The following is a 20584-nucleotide window of genomic DNA, read 5'->3' as shown; positions in this document are numbered from 1 at the left end:
ACAAAATAATAACAATTTTAAATAGTTATTTATTTGTTACTATGATTCATGGAAACAAGATAATTTTGATAAGAATTTTGCAAGAATTTTACAATCTTTTGACCCCCCTTACTCAAACCAGTACGCCAAGGTGCCCCCCTTTTTAGGAGGAGGCGGTTGAATTGGTGGAACATCACCACCACTCGTCGTCAATCCACGTGATGATGACGCCGCGGACGGCGAAACGATCACAAGTCTCGAACTGCTCATTGCCCCCACTTTCTCATTTGGGTCGCCGTACGTGTTGAAAATGTCGCCGAGTTGAGCATCCTCTTCTCCCTTTCCAGTTTCAGTCCGACTCTGCAGTGAAGACGATGACGAAATAAATTTCATTGTGTTCCGAAGCCAAAATGCGGTGACACATCCAATAACGAAGCAAAAGAGGGACGCCAATATGCCGAAAGTCTAAAGAAATTAAGAAACTTATGACATTAATTCAACCGGAAACGCTACCAAAATTAATTACCTACTTACCACTCCAACCACTTTGTACCCCTCTTCTTGACAGAACCTCAATTCGGTCAAACTTTCCGAGTCGTACACCATCCCATCAATGAGGGTGACATTGTCCAACAGCGGAATTGGAAATGGGGATGATTTGTCTTCCAAGAAGAAATAGTGGAGCGAACTCTTTACACAAATTCCGATGATGTCCATCATAAAAAGCGTCTCGTCCAACGTGGCGAATGGCGTTGTTGCGTAATTCTGCCACGGAATAAATAATACCTTTTATATGCAAATTAGTTACGAGGCACTTCATGCTTTGTATTGTTACCTGTTTTTTCGGAAAATCGTGATCCTTCGCATCGCGTTGGAGTCGGGAATAAAATGTCGAGATCAGAGCGACATAATTCTTCGAGTTTTCAGCCGTTGTCCATCCCTCGTATCCAAAACAGGTCAGGAGCACGAGGAAAATGCAAAAATATAAGGTCGCCGTCTAAATGAGATTATAAAGTCAAGTCATAAATTAGCGAAAGTGAAGAAACCGATAAGTGTTTCGAGTGCAAGTAAGTAACCACTTGCAAAAAATAACGGCAAGAAAGTGGTTTCTTGCAGATAAATATTTTGACCTGCAAGAAATGACCCATATTTCTTGCACTATCTCCTAGTTTTTTGCACCTTACATTTCTTGCGTGGCTTGCTTTGCAATGCAAAAAATGTAGCAAAAAATGTCTGAAGCCGACATTTAATTTAATTTTGACAACAATTAATTTGAAACATACCGAAACGAGGTGATGAATCGACTTGATTCTCTTATTCGGCTCATTCTTCTTATACGAAAAGAATGTCATGATTAACATGTGGCTAACCATGACGCACGCTGTGACGATGGCAAACACGAAGGAGATCGTGGAAGGGGCGAGAGGTCGGCGGAGGAGGTCTTTTTCCGCAAGAAACTCATTATGGTCGAGGTCGAGCGACTTGTTGGCGAAAAATCCGCTCGATTGCGCAGGAAATTTCGTTTCACCTTCTAAAATTCGGTCCCACTCGCGATCCGCGGAAAGCGCGAGACCATTAAAAACAGTGGAGATGAGGATGGAGGTGAGACCAGCGAGAAGGAGTGTCGCCGAGGTGGAGGTGCGTGTCGCAAACGGGTGGCGTATGTAGAATGTCAGAGGGGAAGAAAGAAAACGGTGGAGGCACCATCGAAAGCAGCACATTTTGAACAAAAACTTTTGAAAACTATTTTCCGTTTTGGGTAGAATAGACTTTTAATTTTTAGGCAAATTAGAATTTTTGGGTTGATTGATTTCTAGAAAAACGAAAACGGTATAAAATTGTATTTATAAAATAACGTGGATTTTCCTTAGTTACATACAGGTGAAAGCCGATTAGATAATTATTGTTGAGGCGTTCATTTTTCTAGGAACTCCACGAGTAGATAACCTTCTCCCCACGAGCACGCGCCTTCACATTTTCTTCCTTCAGGAACTCCTCGTGGCGTCTGAAATTATGATAAGTTTGGTTTCGTTTTATGTAAATTAAATTAACTTGCTTATGTATGACTTCTTCTTACCTCAATACTTCCGGAATATCGTTGAAATCGATACGTCCAAGATCGTTAAAGGTGGGGAGAGTTCGTTTTAAGCTGCCAAATAAGACGAGAAAATTAGGATTTGTCGTCCAGAATTTTAAAATAAATTCCTAGAGCCGAGAAATGTACTGATTTTGACGATTTTGGTGATAAGTAAACGTTAACATAAATAGTTATCATTTCCTCACTGATTTATTTCACTTATCAGTGAAGGTGGGTCCAGCTCGTCAATATCGTCCTCAAAATGAGGGGGATTTACGTGGGGACGATCTTCTGGACGCATATCCACTGCTTCCCGTGCAATATTACGGATCTTTTCTCTACAAAAACGAAACAAAATATTGATTAATTTTCATCTTGAGCCGATGGATTAAAATTAAAAATGTAATCATTACGTACACAGTTTCGACATATTTCGGACAGGCATTCTTCTTATCTTTAACCATATGCTCGGCCCGTTCCTTTTCGGACCGAAAGGTTGCTTGACAGCGATAGCAGGAAAATTCCTTTCCCTGTTTCTCCAATTGAGCACTGGAAATTTAAAATTAAAAAAAATTAGTAACATATGTACTAAACAAACCCTGGACAAAAATGTGCAAGCAATAGCTGATTATAAAGTCGACATAATTACGATAAAATTACATTTTAATGTTGAGAATTGAAATTGAAATTTGAAATTACACAAAATAAAAATAATGAAAATACTTACGCTGTCCAACCTTGTGGTTTGTCTCTTGATGAATGTGGGGCAGCCTGCATTTTGAGTTCGAAAATATGTCGACGTTTGCGACTTCGAATTTCTGATTTTTAACCGACGTTAAAAAATAATTTGAAATAAAAATCTCGGATGACTTTTCGATTTTATTTTTGTTGGAAGAATAACGACACGAATTTACTTGTTTGCCGCTCGTAATGTGTTTCGCAGTTTATTGTGAAAACCATCTCTGCATAAATTTGGCAAGAAAATTTATTTGCAGGCAGAAATGCGAAAAAGAAGTCATGGTGAGAACATAGATATTTATGAAAAATCAAATTACGAAAATAATTGTGAATATTACAGAATAAGCCGTCATGATAAGTAAATATTTATGAAAAATAAAATACACAAACCTTTATAAGTACTTATAAAGGTTCCAAATTAGTTTAGCATTTTATCCAAACCCATCATTTCACGGAAACTTGTACATTTTGACAAGAATTTTCATGAAATTACATACGATACTAAAACTGATACCAAAACCCAACATCTTATCATCCCTACTCGGATATCAACACGTGATAACCCAGAATTCGCCCCAAATCCGGCCCCAGTGCCCTTATTACAAAAGTCCCCCTGACACCCGCACGCCTCCACAGTTCCCCCCAATCTGACCGTGTTGACCTGCAGTGACCCGTGCAAGGTATCCGCTCCGGATTTATTTTTCGCCTCGTGGTCGCCACAGTCGACATGCGGCCCCGACCTGGCCAGCGCGGCGTCATTCTTCATCACCATTTCGCCTTGTTTGAAACAACTCCGAAATTCGCCATCCGCCACGACGACCACTTTCGTGGTTTCCACCTTGCTTTCATCCGACTGCGCATGCGTCATGTGAATTCGGTACTTGACATCGGAAATCTGGCCGTATGCACAACCTGAAAAAGAGCATGATTCGCAAATGTGTAAAAAATAAATAAAAATATTATGATCAAAGGGGAATTTACGAAAAATCGCTGAAATATGTATTTAATTTTAATATTTACTATTTACTTAGGAAAAAATCGTCAAAATATTTACGAAAAATGTAAAATTAAGAATTTTTATAGAATCTATAAAAAATCGCAAATTTTTGCAAAACCGAAAAAAATAAGGTTTTTTTGTGATCCAATTTATCTGAGCAAACCAATTTCGTCTCACATCATTGAAATAGGTAATCTTTGGGAAAATATCGAAAATATTTACGCATTTTTCAAATAATACTTAGCAGAAATATTTAAAGTTTTAAAATACAGATAAATCCATATATGAAATATGAGTAAAAAATGTGTAAAAAAATAACCTTCCAAGCATTGTTGCGTAAACTTGCTATTTTTCCGTATTTCTGACCCGGAAGATGACGATGCTGCCTCCTCCATGTCGACACAGGTCCCTTTGTCTTTCGTGTATGACGACAACTCGGCGTCGAGGAGATCTTCAAACGAGATTGTGCCGTCTTGTAGTGGAACGAAGGTCATAATTGGGTTGCAGACGAAGCAATTATCGCCTGTATTTAGAAAAGAATGTATTTAGGATTACAATTTCTGGATAAGTGGTTATCGATATTAATATTGATGGACAACCTTGGACCTGATGAGGATAGCGGAGAAAGAATGTTAGGGAAAGAAGGATAAAATTTGTGGCAATGTTCATCATTGTTTTACAGGTTTATGGCGTGACTACTTATCTGTGGAGAAAGTACTTATCCTAAAATGCACTTATCTTTAGTTATTATCTACACAATTTGAAATTGTACAGTTTTTCCTTATTGTCTGTCTTTTTATGTTAAAAATGACACAAAATAATGAAATATGCTAAAGAAAGAATTTTGCACATCATTATTTATTTTATAAATTTCCATTCAAATGTCCGTAGCGTAACAACATACATATATACATATTTTCCTCTAAAAATGTATTAGCGCACGATTGCTTGACATTTAGTGCCTAGTTACCCTTAACGGTTGCGACAAATGGTCGAGTTATAAATAAAATATTCATTTTTAAAATTATTTTAAAATTGGTTTTTCTCCCATGGACGAAAAACCAATTCTCCAGCCAAAATATTAAAAAAATAAACTGTAACCCACGACAATTTAAAAATGAAAATTCATTTGTAACTCGGGCATTTGTCGTAACCTTATACATTGATAAAGTGTCAAATAATCTTGGTATTAGCGTGTTTTATAGTGCCATGCAATTACATAATTATTTGCCAACAAGCGTATGTTATTTCAGAATTTATAATATGCATAAACAATTTTTTGTTCGTGTTACCCTTTCACGTCCGGCTGGTCCTAATAGAGATCCCAGTATTGGTACAACATTTCATGCTTATCGTTTGAAGCAAAAGTATAAAAAAAGAGTAACACTGATATTGCTCTTATCCTTAGGATCAGTTTTCTAAAAATAACCCTAAACTCGTCACAAAACTTTGCCATCAAGTTAACCATATGTATGTAGATGGACGTAACTGCATGCATATGCGCATTTTTGAACACCTTGAGTGATCTAAAAATCCATTCTAATTAATTTTAATCAATCAAAAATTGCACAGTCTCACAAACTTATCTTTTCCATCAGTTAGTTATACGTTGATAAATAATTTCCCATTAGTGGTTTTACAACTTAACAATTTAATGCACAAAAATTGCTGAAAAATTGGCACAAGCTTTTTTCTGAATCAAGGAGTTGAGAAATTCAAAATTTCCAGATCCCTATTACCACCCACGTACTATTTGCGTAATTAATCATGGCCCTCTTCTGCGGTCCTAAATTATCCCTTTGCTGTCTCCTTCTCAGCGTTTGGGGGGTTATTCAGCTCGTAAGAAGAAAGCTGAAATTCTAATTTATTTATTTTTAATCGCAATTCTCAATCAAAATTAAGGCCCCCTTTTCTTTTTCAGAGTTTGATGGGCGTATTTTTTTACATGAGGAGCGTCGCCCTTTTCGAAGACCTCCAGGTCGGCGAGGAATACGGTCCTAACGACCTGGTAGAATTTTTCACGGACGTGGATCAAGCTTACACTCAGGGCGCGTACAACTCCTGGATCGCGGCTTGTCTGTACGTGATCACTTTTCTGGTGTCCGCGCAGCAATTTTACTCCAATTATAAGAGCAGCTCGTCCCCCATGGCGTTCTAAGGAGAACAATGGCCGCGGAAGCGTGGGTGGAGACAGAGGGACAATGTCCCCAGGTTATTCGATGTCTGCATCATCTCCCCATGTTATATAAACCCCTCCATTTTCCCTATTCTACAATGTTAATGTCCCTACATGTCCCCACGACTTCCGCGGCCACTGGTCAAGCCAGAAATTAGTGACATGTCATGTGACATGACTTATGTCACGTGCATGATTATTTTCCGTGTCACTCTTTGTGTCACGTTGATCTGATCATGACGAATTTATTTATTGATTATCGATTAATACCTGAATTAATTTGATGTGAATATTTCCTGATTACTGAGACGTTCGTCACCCACCCGTCGTTTGCGACGAGGTGTCGTCATTTACGAAAGATACTGTGTGGGCATGGGGGAGGAAATATTGTCAACTTTCGGATTAGAAATAGGGAAAAATGACAAATTTACTTAACAAGTTGGATCGTGATATTTGTATTTTTACATATTTTCGGCTTATATAACACGATTTCAGGTTGTGCATATTTATGGTAGGTTTTCAAAAAATGACATTGTTAAGTCAAGTTTTTCTTCCGGTTATATTTCTTGCATTCCAATATAAGCTTATTTGCATATAAATAATCGTCTCGTATAAAACTACCTAATTTAAATTTCTTTTAATTTTGAACTTAGAATAGAGTAATTGAAGCTGTCGATAAATGTACAGTAAATGGTCAATTTAGTCATTAAATATAATAAATTAATTTATAATCTATAAATCTATAATAATTAATAATTATCACTTTGTAAATACATAATATTTTGTTTCGTCAATTATAGTAATTTTAAAATCGCAATTTTGCTAGTATGAAATTCGTTTGACAATTGAAAATTACCTGGTTTTGAACAACTTATCTTTTCCAGTAAGTACAATGATTATTTCTCAAAATTTCTCTTTAGTGGTTTTACAACTTTACGAAACGATACATGATGCACGAAAATAGTTTCTCTCGATTCAGACAATTTAATAATTCACTTAATATTTTATTTCGTTATTGTACTACATAATTTTAAAATCATAATTTTGCTAATATGAAAACTGTTCGAAAATTTAAAATTAAATTGTCCTAAAAACTCACCTTATCTTTACAAAATCAAGTTGCACAAATTTTTTGAAAAAAATCGTCAGGTTTCTTTTTGAATGTAACAATTTAATTGTATTTACACGAGTTAAAGTTGTACAATTAATTAAATATTGTAGAAACGCACTTATATTTTGATAATAAATTAAAAAATTGGGATTTAAATTTTCAAATCACAATTTTGCAAATATGACAAGTGTTCGATAATAAAGAATTCCTGAATACGCTAAATTCATCTTTTCGATCAATTAATTTAGTTGATATCAAAATTTCCATTTAATGGTTTTACAACTTTACATGATGCATAAAAATTGTTGAAGAAGTCGTACCAGGGCCCTATTTCACCAGCTCTCCGCACTCCGTACTCCACACAAAAAATTGTGGATTTGTGGAGTGGAGCGTTTCACAAAAGTAGTATTTTGTGAAGTGCGGAGTGTAGATTGTGGAGTCAAATTTTGGGGAGTGCGGAGTGAAATTTGACCTTCCCCGTTTCACCAAATTTTACTCCGCGAAAGGTCATCGCTCGAAACTCCGCACTCTACATATTTTTTTGCAAAGTGCTCGGACACTCTGCAATTGGCTTTTTAGCCCGAGTCAGGGCTTATGTACGCGTCATGTCCGTCTGTCTGCCTTGCGATAACTGTCGTAGAATAATCCGATCGACTCGAAATTTTGCACAAATGTAGAAAAGGGGCAAATGAAGAGTCAGGTTCGTAGATGGGCGAAATCGGTCAAGTGGTTGACTGGTGGGGGTCATCTGGGTGGTGGGGTATTATGCACCAAAATTTCAAAATTATTGTAGAAAGCTGAAATTTGGCATAGAGATTGACAATGGTGTGTAATGAAAGAATATAAAGTAAAATTTTAGTCTACAGGGACCCTAGGGGGTGATTCATACCGATTTTTAAAACTCATTCAATCGAGCTGAAATTTGGTGTTTGGATTTCTACTGACAACTAATGGAAAAGTATGAATTGAAATGGGACCTATTTTCATCTGGACGGACCCTACGGGGTGACCCATAACAATTTTTCAAATTCGTCAAATCGAGCTGAAATTTGGTAGAAAAGTTGGTAATGGATGCTAATGAAACAATATGAATTAAAATAGGAAAAATTCTCATCTGGAGGACTCGATTAGGTGACCCATACCGATTTTTTTAAATCGTAGTATCAGGCTGAAATTTGTCACATAGGCTGCTAATTGGTACTCATGGAAGAATATGAATTTAAATTTGAAAAATCAATTTAAATTTTTTGATTTTTTGATACACATTTCAGATAAAATTTCATGCAAAAAAGTCGGATTGAGTGATAACTCTTGGCATGACTCGGGCTATGTCAAGTCTGCACTGTTGGTTTTTTGTATTTCTCTTTATGATTTTTGATCAACCATAAGTGAAGTGAAATATATTATCTACAATCCAATATTTTTGTAATTAAATTAACTGATTATATTATCACTTGATTGGACGATCACGGGTATAGAACAATAAATTTATGAAGGTGTCAGTCGTGTGAGAAGAAGAGGATGAAACAACATTGAGAAAATTAAAAAGTTCTGAAATTTGAGTGAATGAACTCCGCATTTTCACTCCGCAAACCTTAATTTTTGTGGAGCGGAAGTTCGCGGAGTAGGTCGCCACTATGAAACGCTCCCACTCTGCACTCTACAAATTTTGTAAAGTGCGGAGTGCGGAATCTGGAGTGCAGAGTAGAGTGTGGTGAAATGGGGCCCAGGTTTCTGTATGATTCAGTCAATTTAATTATTTATCGTCACCTTGTACATAACATTTTATTTCGTCAATTATAATAATTTTCACATCACAATTCTGTTAATATGATAACTTTTCGAGAATCGAAAAATACCCTGGTTCACTAAAATTAAACTTTTCCAACAATTAACTTGATTCATTATAATAATTTTCTTTTAATGGTTTTACAACTTTACGAAAGATGCATGATGCATAAAAAATTTCAATTTTGAAAAAATTCGTATATGTTTCGGATTTTGAAAATTTATTTATTTAAACGAGCTAGAATTTCACAATTAATTAAATATTATGTAAATAGATTTATATATTTTAACAATAAATAAATTAAAAAAGTATGTTCGTCATCTTAAATCGAGAGCAAAATTTAGATTTCAGTGTCTGAATTTTCACCAAACCTTGCGTGTCTTTCAATTCTGAGAAATCTGTCTTCTTCCGGAAATCTAAAATTTATTTGTAAAAAATTACTTATCAGAAATTATCTGAAATTTCATGAAATTTCAAAACTTTTTTTGTGTGCTTACTCATCTTCATCCGCGATGTCCATGAAATCCCGGTTATTTCCATTGTTGAAATTGAAACCGTACGGGACGCTTTCATCCCCGTCGATCCCGCTGTCCTCGTGATATCCACGATTGTCATATTCAAAAGCCACGTTTTGTTCTTGGAAGAGCACGTTGGATTTGGTTTTCGGAGACTAAATTGAAAAATCGTAAGAAATAAAATTGTGATGTTTTAAAAATTTTGGAAAAAAATTGTTAACAATTTTCGTCTAGAGTAATGTGTTTGATGCGAAATTCAATTATTTTTAGATTTTAGGAAAATATTATGCCTGGTTTTTCGAACACTGAAGTTTTACTCCAAAGTTAATCTTCTGCTAATTTTTACATCCTTAAATTCTAAAATTTTTCTGTATGGCGTTAAATCTAAAGAAATTAAGATTTTTAGAAGAAAAAGTTGGTTTCTGTAAACCAGTAGCAGGTAAAGTAGTGTTTTGCAAAATTTTGCCTTTGCAAAATATGTTTCAGCAAAAATTCAATGAATACAACTTATTTCAAAAAAGTTAATTTTTTATAAAAATCGTTCTCAAAATTTCTTACCAAAATTTTCTTCTCAAACCAACATATTTAAATATTTACCTTGTACGGTGGAGGATCGCTCATATTGTTGGAATTTGTGTCAGAATTGCTGACTTCTAAATACTTATTGTCTTCACTTTGTCGCTTCAATTTCGCCAAAATCGGTCGAATAGGATTCGACAAGTCGCGCCACGGATTTTTCGTCAAAGTTTCCGTTTCCTTCTTCTCCATCTCGTCTGGGTCGACGTTACTGAAAAATTTAAATTGTTTTTTTCATAAAATTTTCAAAAATGAAAATTTTTTTAAGATAGAACAAAATTAGCATAACATTTAACAAGTAAGTTGTGCAATTTGGAATTAAGTACGAATTAATTAATTAGTAAATTAATTAATTGCATTTCAAATACTGAAAAGCTGTGGACATATCTATATTTTTAAATTACGCTTGTTATGCTTGTATCGATTTTTTCTAAAAATGGTCGTTCAACTTTTACATATTTTTTATGAAAATTACTTTTTTTGGCAAATTATTAAATTTTCCCCCAAACATTTTTGGGAGAAATTTATTGCATAAATCATCCCCTCTTTCTCCCAAATACGTGAATATCGTGTCCAACAAAGTTGCAAACATATTTAAAAATATACATGTTTTTTCCGACAATTTTTACCAACCTTTGCAAACGTGCCGTATTACAGACTTCATTCATGAATGGTGTAGAACAAGTACATGGGGGCATTTTTCATAAAATTTTGCAAAATGAAAATTTAACGCATAAAAAAAAGATTAATATAAAATTTAACAATAATTACTAATTAATTGCAATTGGATGAAGACGTGAATAGTATCTAAGATTATTCTTACTATTTGGTTTACACCAAAATGTTTAAAATCGTCGTTCAACGTCAACCTTTACAGTTTTTTTGAAAGTATAACTTTTTGCCCATTTATGACTTTTTTTACAAATTCCATTCCATTTTTTCAGAAACGATTGATTTACATACAGAAACCATCACCCTCTTTCCGTCAAGAAAATCTTTGCTCAACAAACTTGCAAAAAAATGTATGCTTGCTTTTCCCCAGAAAATTTTGCAAGCCCAATTATCAAATTCCGTAAAATACTTCTTTTTGCACAATTATGACTAATTTGCAAATGCAATTTTTTCAGAAACAATAGATTTACATTAACCATCACCCTCTTTCTCACAAGCAAATTTGTGCCCAATGACCTTGCCAAAAAATGCATGCTTTTCTCCCTAAAATTTTGCAAACTAAACAATTTCCACTAACCTTGGTACATGTTTCGTAGTACTGACTTCATGGATGATGCAGAACAAGCACATGGGGATCATCAGGAAGAGCATGATTCCTAAAAAGGACGCCATCCAGATCCACGTGTCCATATTTTTCAAAGATTTCGGATGATTGTCGTACGGCGTGAAACCAAAGTCGACAAGACGATGGCCAAATTTCACCCACATGTCGTCGAGGCGCCACTTTGGCATGATGTAGCCTCCAACGTCTTCCTCCCGCGTGATCGCAAACGTCACCTCGACACAATTTTCGAACGTGTCCCAACTAATGTCGCACATGTGGAGGCCACGATCCGTCGGAATGTTGACGTCGGATGAGCTGGAAATTTTAAATATAATTCTAAGATTAAATTTCCTGCAAAAATTTCGGATTCAAAAATTTCGTAATTCTGAGGTAGGTTGTGGTAAATTTTTAAGTAGATAAACTTGAAGTTCGAGTGCAAATTTGTAAAAAATAGGTGATAAATTCGCGTAAAATTATAAATTCTACTCACATGAGATTACATTTCATTAAAAAAATTTGGAATTCTGTTAAGTTAATTCGGTTTTAGTTATTAATCAGAACTCTTGTTAAAGTGTGAGTTTGCAAAAAAACAGAGATAAATTAGCCTAAAATTGCAAATTCTACTCGCGTGAGATTAAATTCTGTGGAGAAATTTGTAGTTTTGATAAGTTAGTTCGTTTTTGAGAAGGTTTTGGTTTTTAAGTAAAATACTTCTTATAGTTTAAAAATTTGCAAAAAAATACGTGACAAACTCGCAAATTATACAGCATGATGATGGAATCTTGATTATTCTTGATATATAATTCTACGCAAAATGTCATGAAAAGGTTTCGTACTTTCTCCAAAAATATTTGCACATACATTTTTCCTAAAGTGAAATGCATTAGTACAAATTTGGCAAAAAAATAACAGAATTTAGAAATTCTGCTCATGTTCTCATGTACGAAAATAATTCTGGTAATAATTTTGGTCATAAAATTACGTGAAATTCTCTGTCAAGAGATCTCCACACGCCGGATCTGCGGTACAATATTCCGTCCCGATTTCTGCAATGGCTTCTTTAAAGGCTTCCTTTTTATCTTTGAACTGTAATAAAAAATATCATAAAGTGAAAAAAAAATTCCTCAGAAACATATTTTAAATACTACAAAATTCTACTTGAAATGGTGGATACAGAAGAAATTTGGACGTATAAATTTCAACATCCGGTGCTGGTGGGGCTTTCGTCCCTTCCGTTGTTGTTGTGGAGGGAGGAAGTCGAGCTTCGTCTGAAAAAATTTGTAATTTTTGTAGAAAATTTCAATTTCGAAATAAATCTTAAAATAATTTGGTAACTTTAAAAAAAAATGTCAAATTTTGAGGTCGATTTATAAATTTGCTTAAAATATTGCGATTATTTTTTCATTATTTTAGATTTCACGTTTTTTGCGTATGTGTAGATTTTTTTTTGTTTCTGAGAAATTTTCCTCAACATTTTTTTAACAATTTGTTTCCAGTATTTTTTATTATAAAAAAATGTTCTCAAGATTGTCTTTTTTTACAATTTTTCCCAACATTTTTTTAACATTTTTTTTCTCAATTTTAGGCTAACATTTTTCGTTTTTTGAACAATTTTTGCCCAGCATTTTTCATTTTTTGGACAATTTCCCTCAAAATTTTTTCGTTTTTTCCCAATTTTGTTCAAAATCTTATTTCGGAAACGTACCCAAATTTGTGACCGTGATGTTGAAGCCTTTATACTCAAATGACCCCCTGGAAGGAACGCTTCCCTCGGCATGAAAGTAAACAAAGGTTCCGTATTTGCTCAAAATTTGAAATTTTGAGCCTGGCTGAAGTTCCCAGGAGAGGAGCAGCCCTTGCGAGGTAACGATCGAGTGTGGCAGCAAATCCGTCGGCATGTCGTCAGTGCCGCTGTACTCGTCGAAATAGTCCTCAAACGTAAGAGGAAGGTCCGAAATGAGGAGAAAGTCGCCACTTTGACCGTCCATTTGTAACTCGTTGATTTCTAATTGGATACTAAAATGGAAAAAGAGAATTGTAAGAAAATGTGCAAAAACTTGAACGAGAAATATGAAAATTTTCAAATATACCAAATGTGCAAAGAAAATTAAGCAGAAATATGATAAAAATTTCGGAAATGTTAAACATTTAAAAATTCCAGAAATTTTAGAATTCAAAATTGCCGATTTACTAAATGTATCTAAATTGGGAATTATATGATAAAATTATAGAATTGTAAAAAATGTCAAAATTGCAAATTTAATAAATGTGCCAAAATTGCAAAAATATACGTTTATACGATTCATTAATTCCACTTTATGAAAGTGGCTGACCCACAAATTCTTAAACTTTGCAAAAAATCAATTTCGAATTTTTCGAATATAATTTAAAACAATAAAAATTCAAAACATTCCCACAAATTTTAAGACATATAATACATCTACAAATTCCATACGAAAATATTTCTCTGCAAAAATTGGCAATTTATTTTCCGCAAATTTTCTACATATCTCACTCACCTATGTCTAAATCGCCAAATTACATCGATCCCCTCAAATTCCGAATAATTCCATCCTCTCGACGTAATTTCTTTTTGATTTGGTTCCGGCAAGTAAAATTTAGCATGACTGACAAACACGGAACAATTTAGGACAAGGCAAAACACCAAAATTAGTGCAAAACTTTTCATTTTTTCAGAACTCGTTTCACTTTAATTAAAGTCAACTAAATAAATTATGTAAAACAGGTTTGGAATATTTAAAATGACAAATCTAACAGGTTTCCATTCGTATTTTTTTTGTGTAATTAAGATCGTTGATGACATAAAGTGAAAAATATTCGCGAAAAATATATAGTGCAAATACGTCAATGCATATTTTGCACAGCGATTCCAACCCCAAGTGACGAACTTGCTGCGGTGATTATCAATAATAATTTATCAATATCGCGAATTATCTCATCCCAACGAAATTGCAATCTTATCGATTTTCGTAATTCTGCGAACCAACCAACCATCAGCACGGGAATGATAAGGAAGTAATGATTACCGCCTGTGCGTACCTTCCTTCATAATAATCTGTATTGATTGATAAGGCATTTTGTGGCATAGATAATTAACACGGGCGGATTAACTATGGTTATGTATGTATCGATTTCAGAGAAAATGATGGAATGAACAAAGGTGATAATTGGCCAAATAAATGCATCAAGTATGCAAATAATTTAGTGCATGCTGATGCAAAAATGGCAAAAATGCAAAAAAAATCACAATCTAAATAAACATACAATCGTGCGACAAAATGCCGATACAAAAACGACAAAAAATGGCACAAATAAAAAAAATACAAAATCTAAATACACACACTCTCGATGCCGAAAAATGCCGATGCAAAAAGGACAAAAATTTCAAAATCTAAATAATAAACATACAATCGTGCGAAAAAATGCCAATGCAAAAATTCAAGATAAGTCATATACCTAATTAATAATTATATTTCCAATTCTGCAAAAATTGCATTCGACAACGCACTTAAAAATTTGTAAAATTTTATTATGTAAAACTGGAATGAAATATTCCCGCACCATATCTTCACAAGCACTATTTTTGTATTCTTTCCACTCTTTCGTAACAACTTTTAATGATACCGTTTACAAAATAATCGATACAAAAAAATACCTCAAAAATACTTGTAGTTTCTGATATTTTGTTTGTATTTCAAAACCTGTTTCGAAATTTTTTGCAAGGAAATTACCAAACATCATGTTTTGGTAATTTTTAATTTGATTTTAAATATATTTGGAGTGGAACTATTATTAAAATTATTCGGGGAACACCTCGCTCATCTTAATTTTTGTTGAATTATCTTAACATCACTTCCAAAGTTCAATCTGGCGTACAAACTGCACAATTTAATTTATTTTGTACGCACAATTTGGAGTTATCCTTCTTTCTTGGAGTATCTCTACGCTGAATCTGGTAATAAACATTACCAAAAAGCACAAGTATATGACTCTACCAAAGTGGTAATGATAAGTTGCACCGTGTGGTAATGGCTTGGTAATAAAGTTTTACCATCATGGTGAAGAATTTTTACTACCTGGTAAAATATTATTACTTAATTTATTACCGAGAAATCATTACCTGCGTGACTTTACCGGATTATTAAGAGTGTATAATTGTGCAAAGATTTGACTTGTAACTAGTATAAAATAGAAATGTTGCCAGTAAGAAAAATCATGGAAAAAAAATATTTCGGAAATATTAAATTCATAAATAATTCTGCAATAGGTATATTTTTCATGGTATAATTACATATACTTCTAGCTGATCTACAGGAAAACTTTCCATGACATAACTAGTGTTTCTGGGTTTGCCACATTTCTTGCACTGCAAAGCAAGAAACGGGAGCAATTCGAAGTGCAAGAAACTGGGAGAAAGTGCAAGAAGTATGGCCATCTAGACAGGCGCCGTATGAAGTATAGCGTAATTTCTTGCAGGTCAAAATAGCTGCAAAAACCACTTTGTTCCCGTTATTTCTTGCAAGTGGTAACTTACACCCAAAACACGGATGATAAGCTGGATTTATTTGGTACGGACTGTGTTTCATGAATGAAAACAATGCATAAAATGGCGTAGTTCTATTTATGCATGCAGTTACGTATTTATTTCATAGTTCATCGAATATAAATTTTGTTTCTGAAAGGAATTTTAGCATCAATTTTATAAATTTTAAAAGTTTAAGTGGATAAAAGTGAATTGGTCGTGATCAGGATTGACACAAGTGGGAAAACATTTACTCGCACTGGCAGCCAGATTTGCAGGCACAGTTGTCCTCTGTTCGGCGACGTTTGCAAGGGGATGAACTGACCCCACAGCCGCAATTTCCTCCCCCAGACTTTCCGCAATTACAGACGCAATTTCCAGATTTTCCGCAGTTGCAATTGACCCCACACCCACAATTTCCTCCCCCGGACTTTCCGCAGTTGCAATTGACCCCACAGCCGCAGTTTCCAGATTTTCCGCAGTTACAGTTGACGCCACAGCCGCAATTTCCCCCATCATACTTTCCACATTTGCAGCTTTTTCCACACCCACAGAAGCCTACTCCAGATTTGTTTCCACACTTGCAGTTCGCCCCACAAGCGCAGTATCCTTGGACAGATTTCTTGCTGCAGGTACACTTACTTCCGCAGGCACAGAAACCAACGCTTGATTTGTTTCCGCACCCGCAGTTTCCCCCGCCAGATTTTCCGCAGTTGCAGGTCGCTCCACAGCCGCAATTTCCTCCCCCAGATTTTCCGCAGTTACAGTTGACCCCGCACCCGCAATTTCCAGATTTTCCGCAGTTACAATTGGCGCCACAGCCGCAATTTCCTCCCCCAGACTTCCCGCAGTTACAGTTGACCCCACAGCCGCAATTTCCCCCGCCAGATTTTCCGCAGTTACAGTTGACGCCACACCCGCAATTTCCTCCTCCAGACTTTCCGCAATTGCAAGATGCTCGAATAGCTGCAAAAAAATTACCAAAAATAAATGACACACCACAAACTCTGCTAAATCCAACTGAATATGTAAATTTTTACATGTAAATTTTTGCATGCAAATTTTTACATGCAGCTTCATACTTACCAACAGTATTATTTGACCACATGATTATATACTTCTCGCACTTCTCCACTCGAAAATATTGGCTTTTTTTATGAATCTCTCAATTTCGTATCTGACTTTATTCTTAACGTTGTTTTTAGTTGATCTCCACTTAATGATGGATACACCAAAGCTTTGCTCTGTTTTAGTATGAAAGTGAGATTAGGTTCGTGTGCAAACCGTGGTATATTGTCCACCTGAAATTAAAGTGCCGTGTGCAGAGTCCGGGCGAAATTGAAAATTTGCACACGGTTCTGCAATCCTGGACCAATCAGGAGTTTCCAATTTGCAAAACAGTGTGGAAAGCAGAGGACTCATTTGCATCATTGAAATCTGTACATACGTTACACAGTTAGATACGTTACACTTCGTAAAAAAAGTGCAGATACAATCCTAACAGATTTAAAGGGAGATGTTTCTAGTAATTCGTACCCTGCAATGTTGGTGCGATTTACATATGGATTTCATGGTTAATTTCATGATTTATTATTTAAATGGCCACTTCAGAAATTTAAAATTCATAAAAAACAGTACAAATAATTCCTAAAAATAGTAAACCTCTTCCAGTCGTTTCGTTTTTAATGTCCAGAACTACTTTTTGGCTTGACTCTACAATATAATTGACGTTATTTCAACAAATTAAATCCCTTATTCTGCATGATACAATAATACTGATATGAATTTCCCGATGTACATATCTGGCTTGCGAATTAGGTTTGACATGTACACATTTAAAAGTAAATGGCATGCAACATTTATTGCGGCTGGATACATCGCAAAATTGATAATGTACATGCATTATCTACCTAAATTCGATGGAGAACTTAATAGTTCACAGTATATATTTTACAAGATACGTACATATTTCTTTGCTATGTGAATATGCATGCAAATTCTCAAAACTTTATGAATATGTATACACCGTTAAAAATCTGGTAGAGTCACATATATACTATAGTCTATAGTATATATGTGACTCTTAAATCAATACCAGTACGTATACGTACTGGTATTGATTTGGTAATAACTTCCTACCGAATTTGTTCATCAGTGATAAATTTTTCATTACTAACGGTAATTCACGTTATTATTTTAATACCAGGATGATAGATTCATATGTACATATAAGTACTCCGCCCAGTAATACATAATTTAATACCAGTTTTCAAAGGGTGTAGTCGAGAATCTCGACTCGAGATAACGATCAAAGTTAAAGGCATACAATTTTATATATAGCTTTCTTAATCTCTAAATTCAGTGAAGAAAGATTGTCGTTCCTTCTCTACTAAAAGTTAACCATGAAACGTATCTTCCAGTAATGCATGGATCTGCATATTTACTTAAATATGCATAAATACTGGACAGTAGATATGAGCAACTTAAGCATTAACCACGTTAATAGTTCGTCCATATATGTATTTCTTGTCAAACCCGGAGATAGATTTGTTACAGAAAGTGAAGAATTATTCACATTGTCACATTTCTCTTACAGCAAACCGCCCAGTAGCCTTTTGGATCAGGTCGAAGAAACTTTGTGGAATTTGTAGATTTCCAGAGTGCGAGTCATAAAAGTGGTAAGAAGCCACAAGATTAGTATTAAAATACACTTTAATTTAGAATTTTAAATAAAAATGTGAAAAATTTAGTCAAGGTTGAGACAACATAAAGGTCATGAATTTAAAACATAAGGATTGGAAATGTGTAGGTAGGAGAGCGAGACAGAATGGGGAGAGATTATGCAGGATGATGCCTCATGCCACGATTTGGTGCCTGGTTCCGAATACGTAGTGCTTCTATAGTATTTGGTGCTTGTGTCCGATTACTTAGAGCTTTCTGTAGAATTTGGTGCCTTTGTCCGAATATTTAGTGCTTAAAAAGAATTTAGGAATATTCAAATGTGCTGAGGGGTTGGAAATAAGTACTGTGAATTTGTACAAGGTTTATTTCAAGTTTAGGGTAACCAAAAGCAACATAAATTCAATGCTTGACAGAACTATCACTTTTAACAATAAACATTAATACATTTCACGAATATCACTTTCTTTCACTATCAAAAAAAAGTTCAAAGTTCAGTTGAGTGACTTTCCAGGTGATCTTGTCAGGTAGGGGTAACTACAAGTGATATATTTGAAACTAAGGAGGAGAGATTCACCACCTGCCCTTCTCAAATGTTGATGTCCTTTGCATATGTGGTGGGGTCCTATGTGTGTACTAAAACCCTGAAGTGGTTTGACTCCATGGTCACATTTGCGACCGCCACACCCACTCAAAGAGATGAAAACCACAAAAGTTACCAACTTCAAAAATCCACCAAAAATCCAATTTTGCTCGGATTTTGATAAAATTTGTATTTTTGTGATCCCAGATACTTCCATATATACTATATATCACTAGTGTGATAATATCCAATAGCAATCTCAACTTTTTTGAAATTTTCGAAATTTTCGAACTTTCTGCTGATGAATTATTCAAAAAATTAAAAATTTCAAAAAGTTGAGATATCTACTAGATATGATCATACACCCTTAGCACAACGGTATTGAATCATCACCAAACGGGGAGTCCACATGACTTAACCAAATTGTGATAATATTTACCCCACATTGTGAAATCTTCCCCACAATGTGTAAACGTAACACTGGATAGTGAGGATTTAACACATTGTGGGGAAGATTTATCACAATGTGGGGTAAATATTATCACAATTTGGTTAAGTCATGTGGGCTCCCCGTTTGGTGATGATTCATTCTGATTCAATACCGTTTTGCTAAAAGTGTAGAAGTATCTGGGATCACAAAAATTTCATAAAAATCCGAGCAAAAATTGGATTTTTGGTGACATTTGAAACACATGAAAACAGCATTTTTAGTAAAATGATTAACCTATCATTCTTTGTTGCAGAATGCCCCATTTTTTGCATTTTTGGCCACTTTTGGCCACTTTTGACCATTTTTGACCATTTACCACCTATTTTTGTAAGTTATCAAAAGCCACTTTTGTCCGTTTTTGACCGGCGGTCTGGTCAATCTGGTTTTTGCCAAGCGAAACACTGATTCTCAAAAACAGGGGTCCAGGCACCAAGTCGTGCAACACAAAGCCCTAACTTTGCTGAAATCTCCTTTACAGTGCTAGATGGAAGCAGATGCACAGTCTGTCTCTCGTGAACTCCTGGCTTATATATAAGTTGGCCAATCCTGTGTAATACATATTCATGATAAAGGTGGACAGATTTTACACAACGTTGGACAAATTTTACCAAATTGTTGCCTCATTTCACTCAAGCTTAACTAAATTTTACTCATTTTTATTTACATACAGTGAACAATACACACTATTCGTCGACACGGAATTAAGTATGTCATCCAACCAAACTGGGGGCGCCGGTAGCAGCAGCGGGCAGCAGTGTCCAAACGAGTGCGGATATGACCCGTCCAATCAAAAACACAACGAGCAGAATTGGCAAGGCTTGAATGATCCCAGAGACCGGCCGTCCGGTGAGTTTTATTTTTAACAAATATAAAATAATTGTACTTGATAACGATACGCAAAGATTTTCTCAGTGTTTCATCGGGTGCACTTGCAATAAATAGCGGCAAGAAAGAGGTTTCTTGCAGGTACTTAAATATTTTGACCTGCACAAGAAATGCAAGGCGCAAGAAACGACGCCCCACCGCTATACTTCATACAGCGCGTGGCTAGATGG

The 20584-nt window shown here is 35.1% G+C and overlaps 3 protein-coding genes across 6 annotated transcripts; all 3 read right to left on the bottom strand.

Annotated features, from left to right (window-relative positions):
- Positions 1 to 9: 9 nt before the first annotated feature.
- On the bottom strand, positions 10 to 5191 carry LOC110848688. Of its 4 annotated transcripts, none has more exons than XM_035850903.1 (11): positions 5084 to 5191; positions 4111 to 4314; positions 2784 to 3706; positions 2474 to 2605; positions 2263 to 2394; positions 2057 to 2184; positions 1859 to 1984; positions 1263 to 1792; positions 815 to 976; positions 514 to 744; positions 10 to 444 (listed from the first exon to the last, which is right to left on the bottom strand). In XM_035850903.1, exons 8-11 carry the CDS (start codon positions 1698 to 1700, stop codon positions 109 to 111), a joined length of 1167 nt encoding a protein of 388 aa, XP_035706796.1. In that variant the 5' UTR covers positions 1701 to 1792; positions 1859 to 1984; positions 2057 to 2184; positions 2263 to 2394; positions 2474 to 2605; positions 2784 to 3706; positions 4111 to 4314; positions 5084 to 5191; the 3' UTR covers positions 10 to 108. The 4 variants fall into 4 exon arrangements, with proteins under 4 accessions (XP_035706796.1, XP_021951649.1, XP_035706794.1 ...); XM_022095957.2 differs by having other exon boundaries at positions 2057 to 2128; XM_035850901.1 differs by lacking the exon at positions 5084 to 5191 and adding an exon at positions 4391 to 4550 and having other exon boundaries at positions 2057 to 2128.
- A 3638-nt stretch (positions 5192 to 8829) lies between these two features.
- LOC110848680 lies at positions 8830 to 14171 on the bottom strand. The gene is made up of 8 exons (XM_022095948.2): positions 13754 to 14171; positions 12940 to 13250; positions 12393 to 12502; positions 12217 to 12320; positions 11208 to 11549; positions 9980 to 10169; positions 9365 to 9537; positions 8830 to 9283 (listed from the first exon to the last, which is right to left on the bottom strand). Exons 1-8 carry the CDS (start codon positions 13921 to 13923, stop codon positions 9208 to 9210), a joined length of 1476 nt encoding a protein of 491 aa, XP_021951640.1. The 5' UTR covers positions 13924 to 14171; the 3' UTR covers positions 8830 to 9207.
- Positions 14172 to 15915: 1744 nt separating this feature from the next.
- LOC110848872 (chorion class high-cysteine HCB protein 13) lies at positions 15916 to 17058 on the bottom strand. The gene is made up of 2 exons (XM_022096210.2): positions 16864 to 17058; positions 15916 to 16743 (listed from the first exon to the last, which is right to left on the bottom strand). Exons 1-2 carry the CDS (start codon positions 16883 to 16885, stop codon positions 16028 to 16030), a joined length of 738 nt encoding a protein of 245 aa, XP_021951902.1. The 5' UTR covers positions 16886 to 17058; the 3' UTR covers positions 15916 to 16027.
- Positions 17059 to 20584: the final 3526 nt, after the last annotated feature.

The sequence above is a fragment of the Folsomia candida genome, unplaced genomic scaffold (genome assembly GCF_002217175.1).
Source record: "Folsomia candida strain VU population unplaced genomic scaffold, ASM221717v1 Fcan01_Sc004, whole genome shotgun sequence".
NCBI classification, from domain to species: Eukaryota; Metazoa; Arthropoda; class Collembola; order Entomobryomorpha; family Isotomidae; genus Folsomia; species Folsomia candida.
The sequence above is the reverse complement of the archived record's forward strand: the minus strand, read 5'-3'. Positions and strand labels throughout refer to the sequence as shown.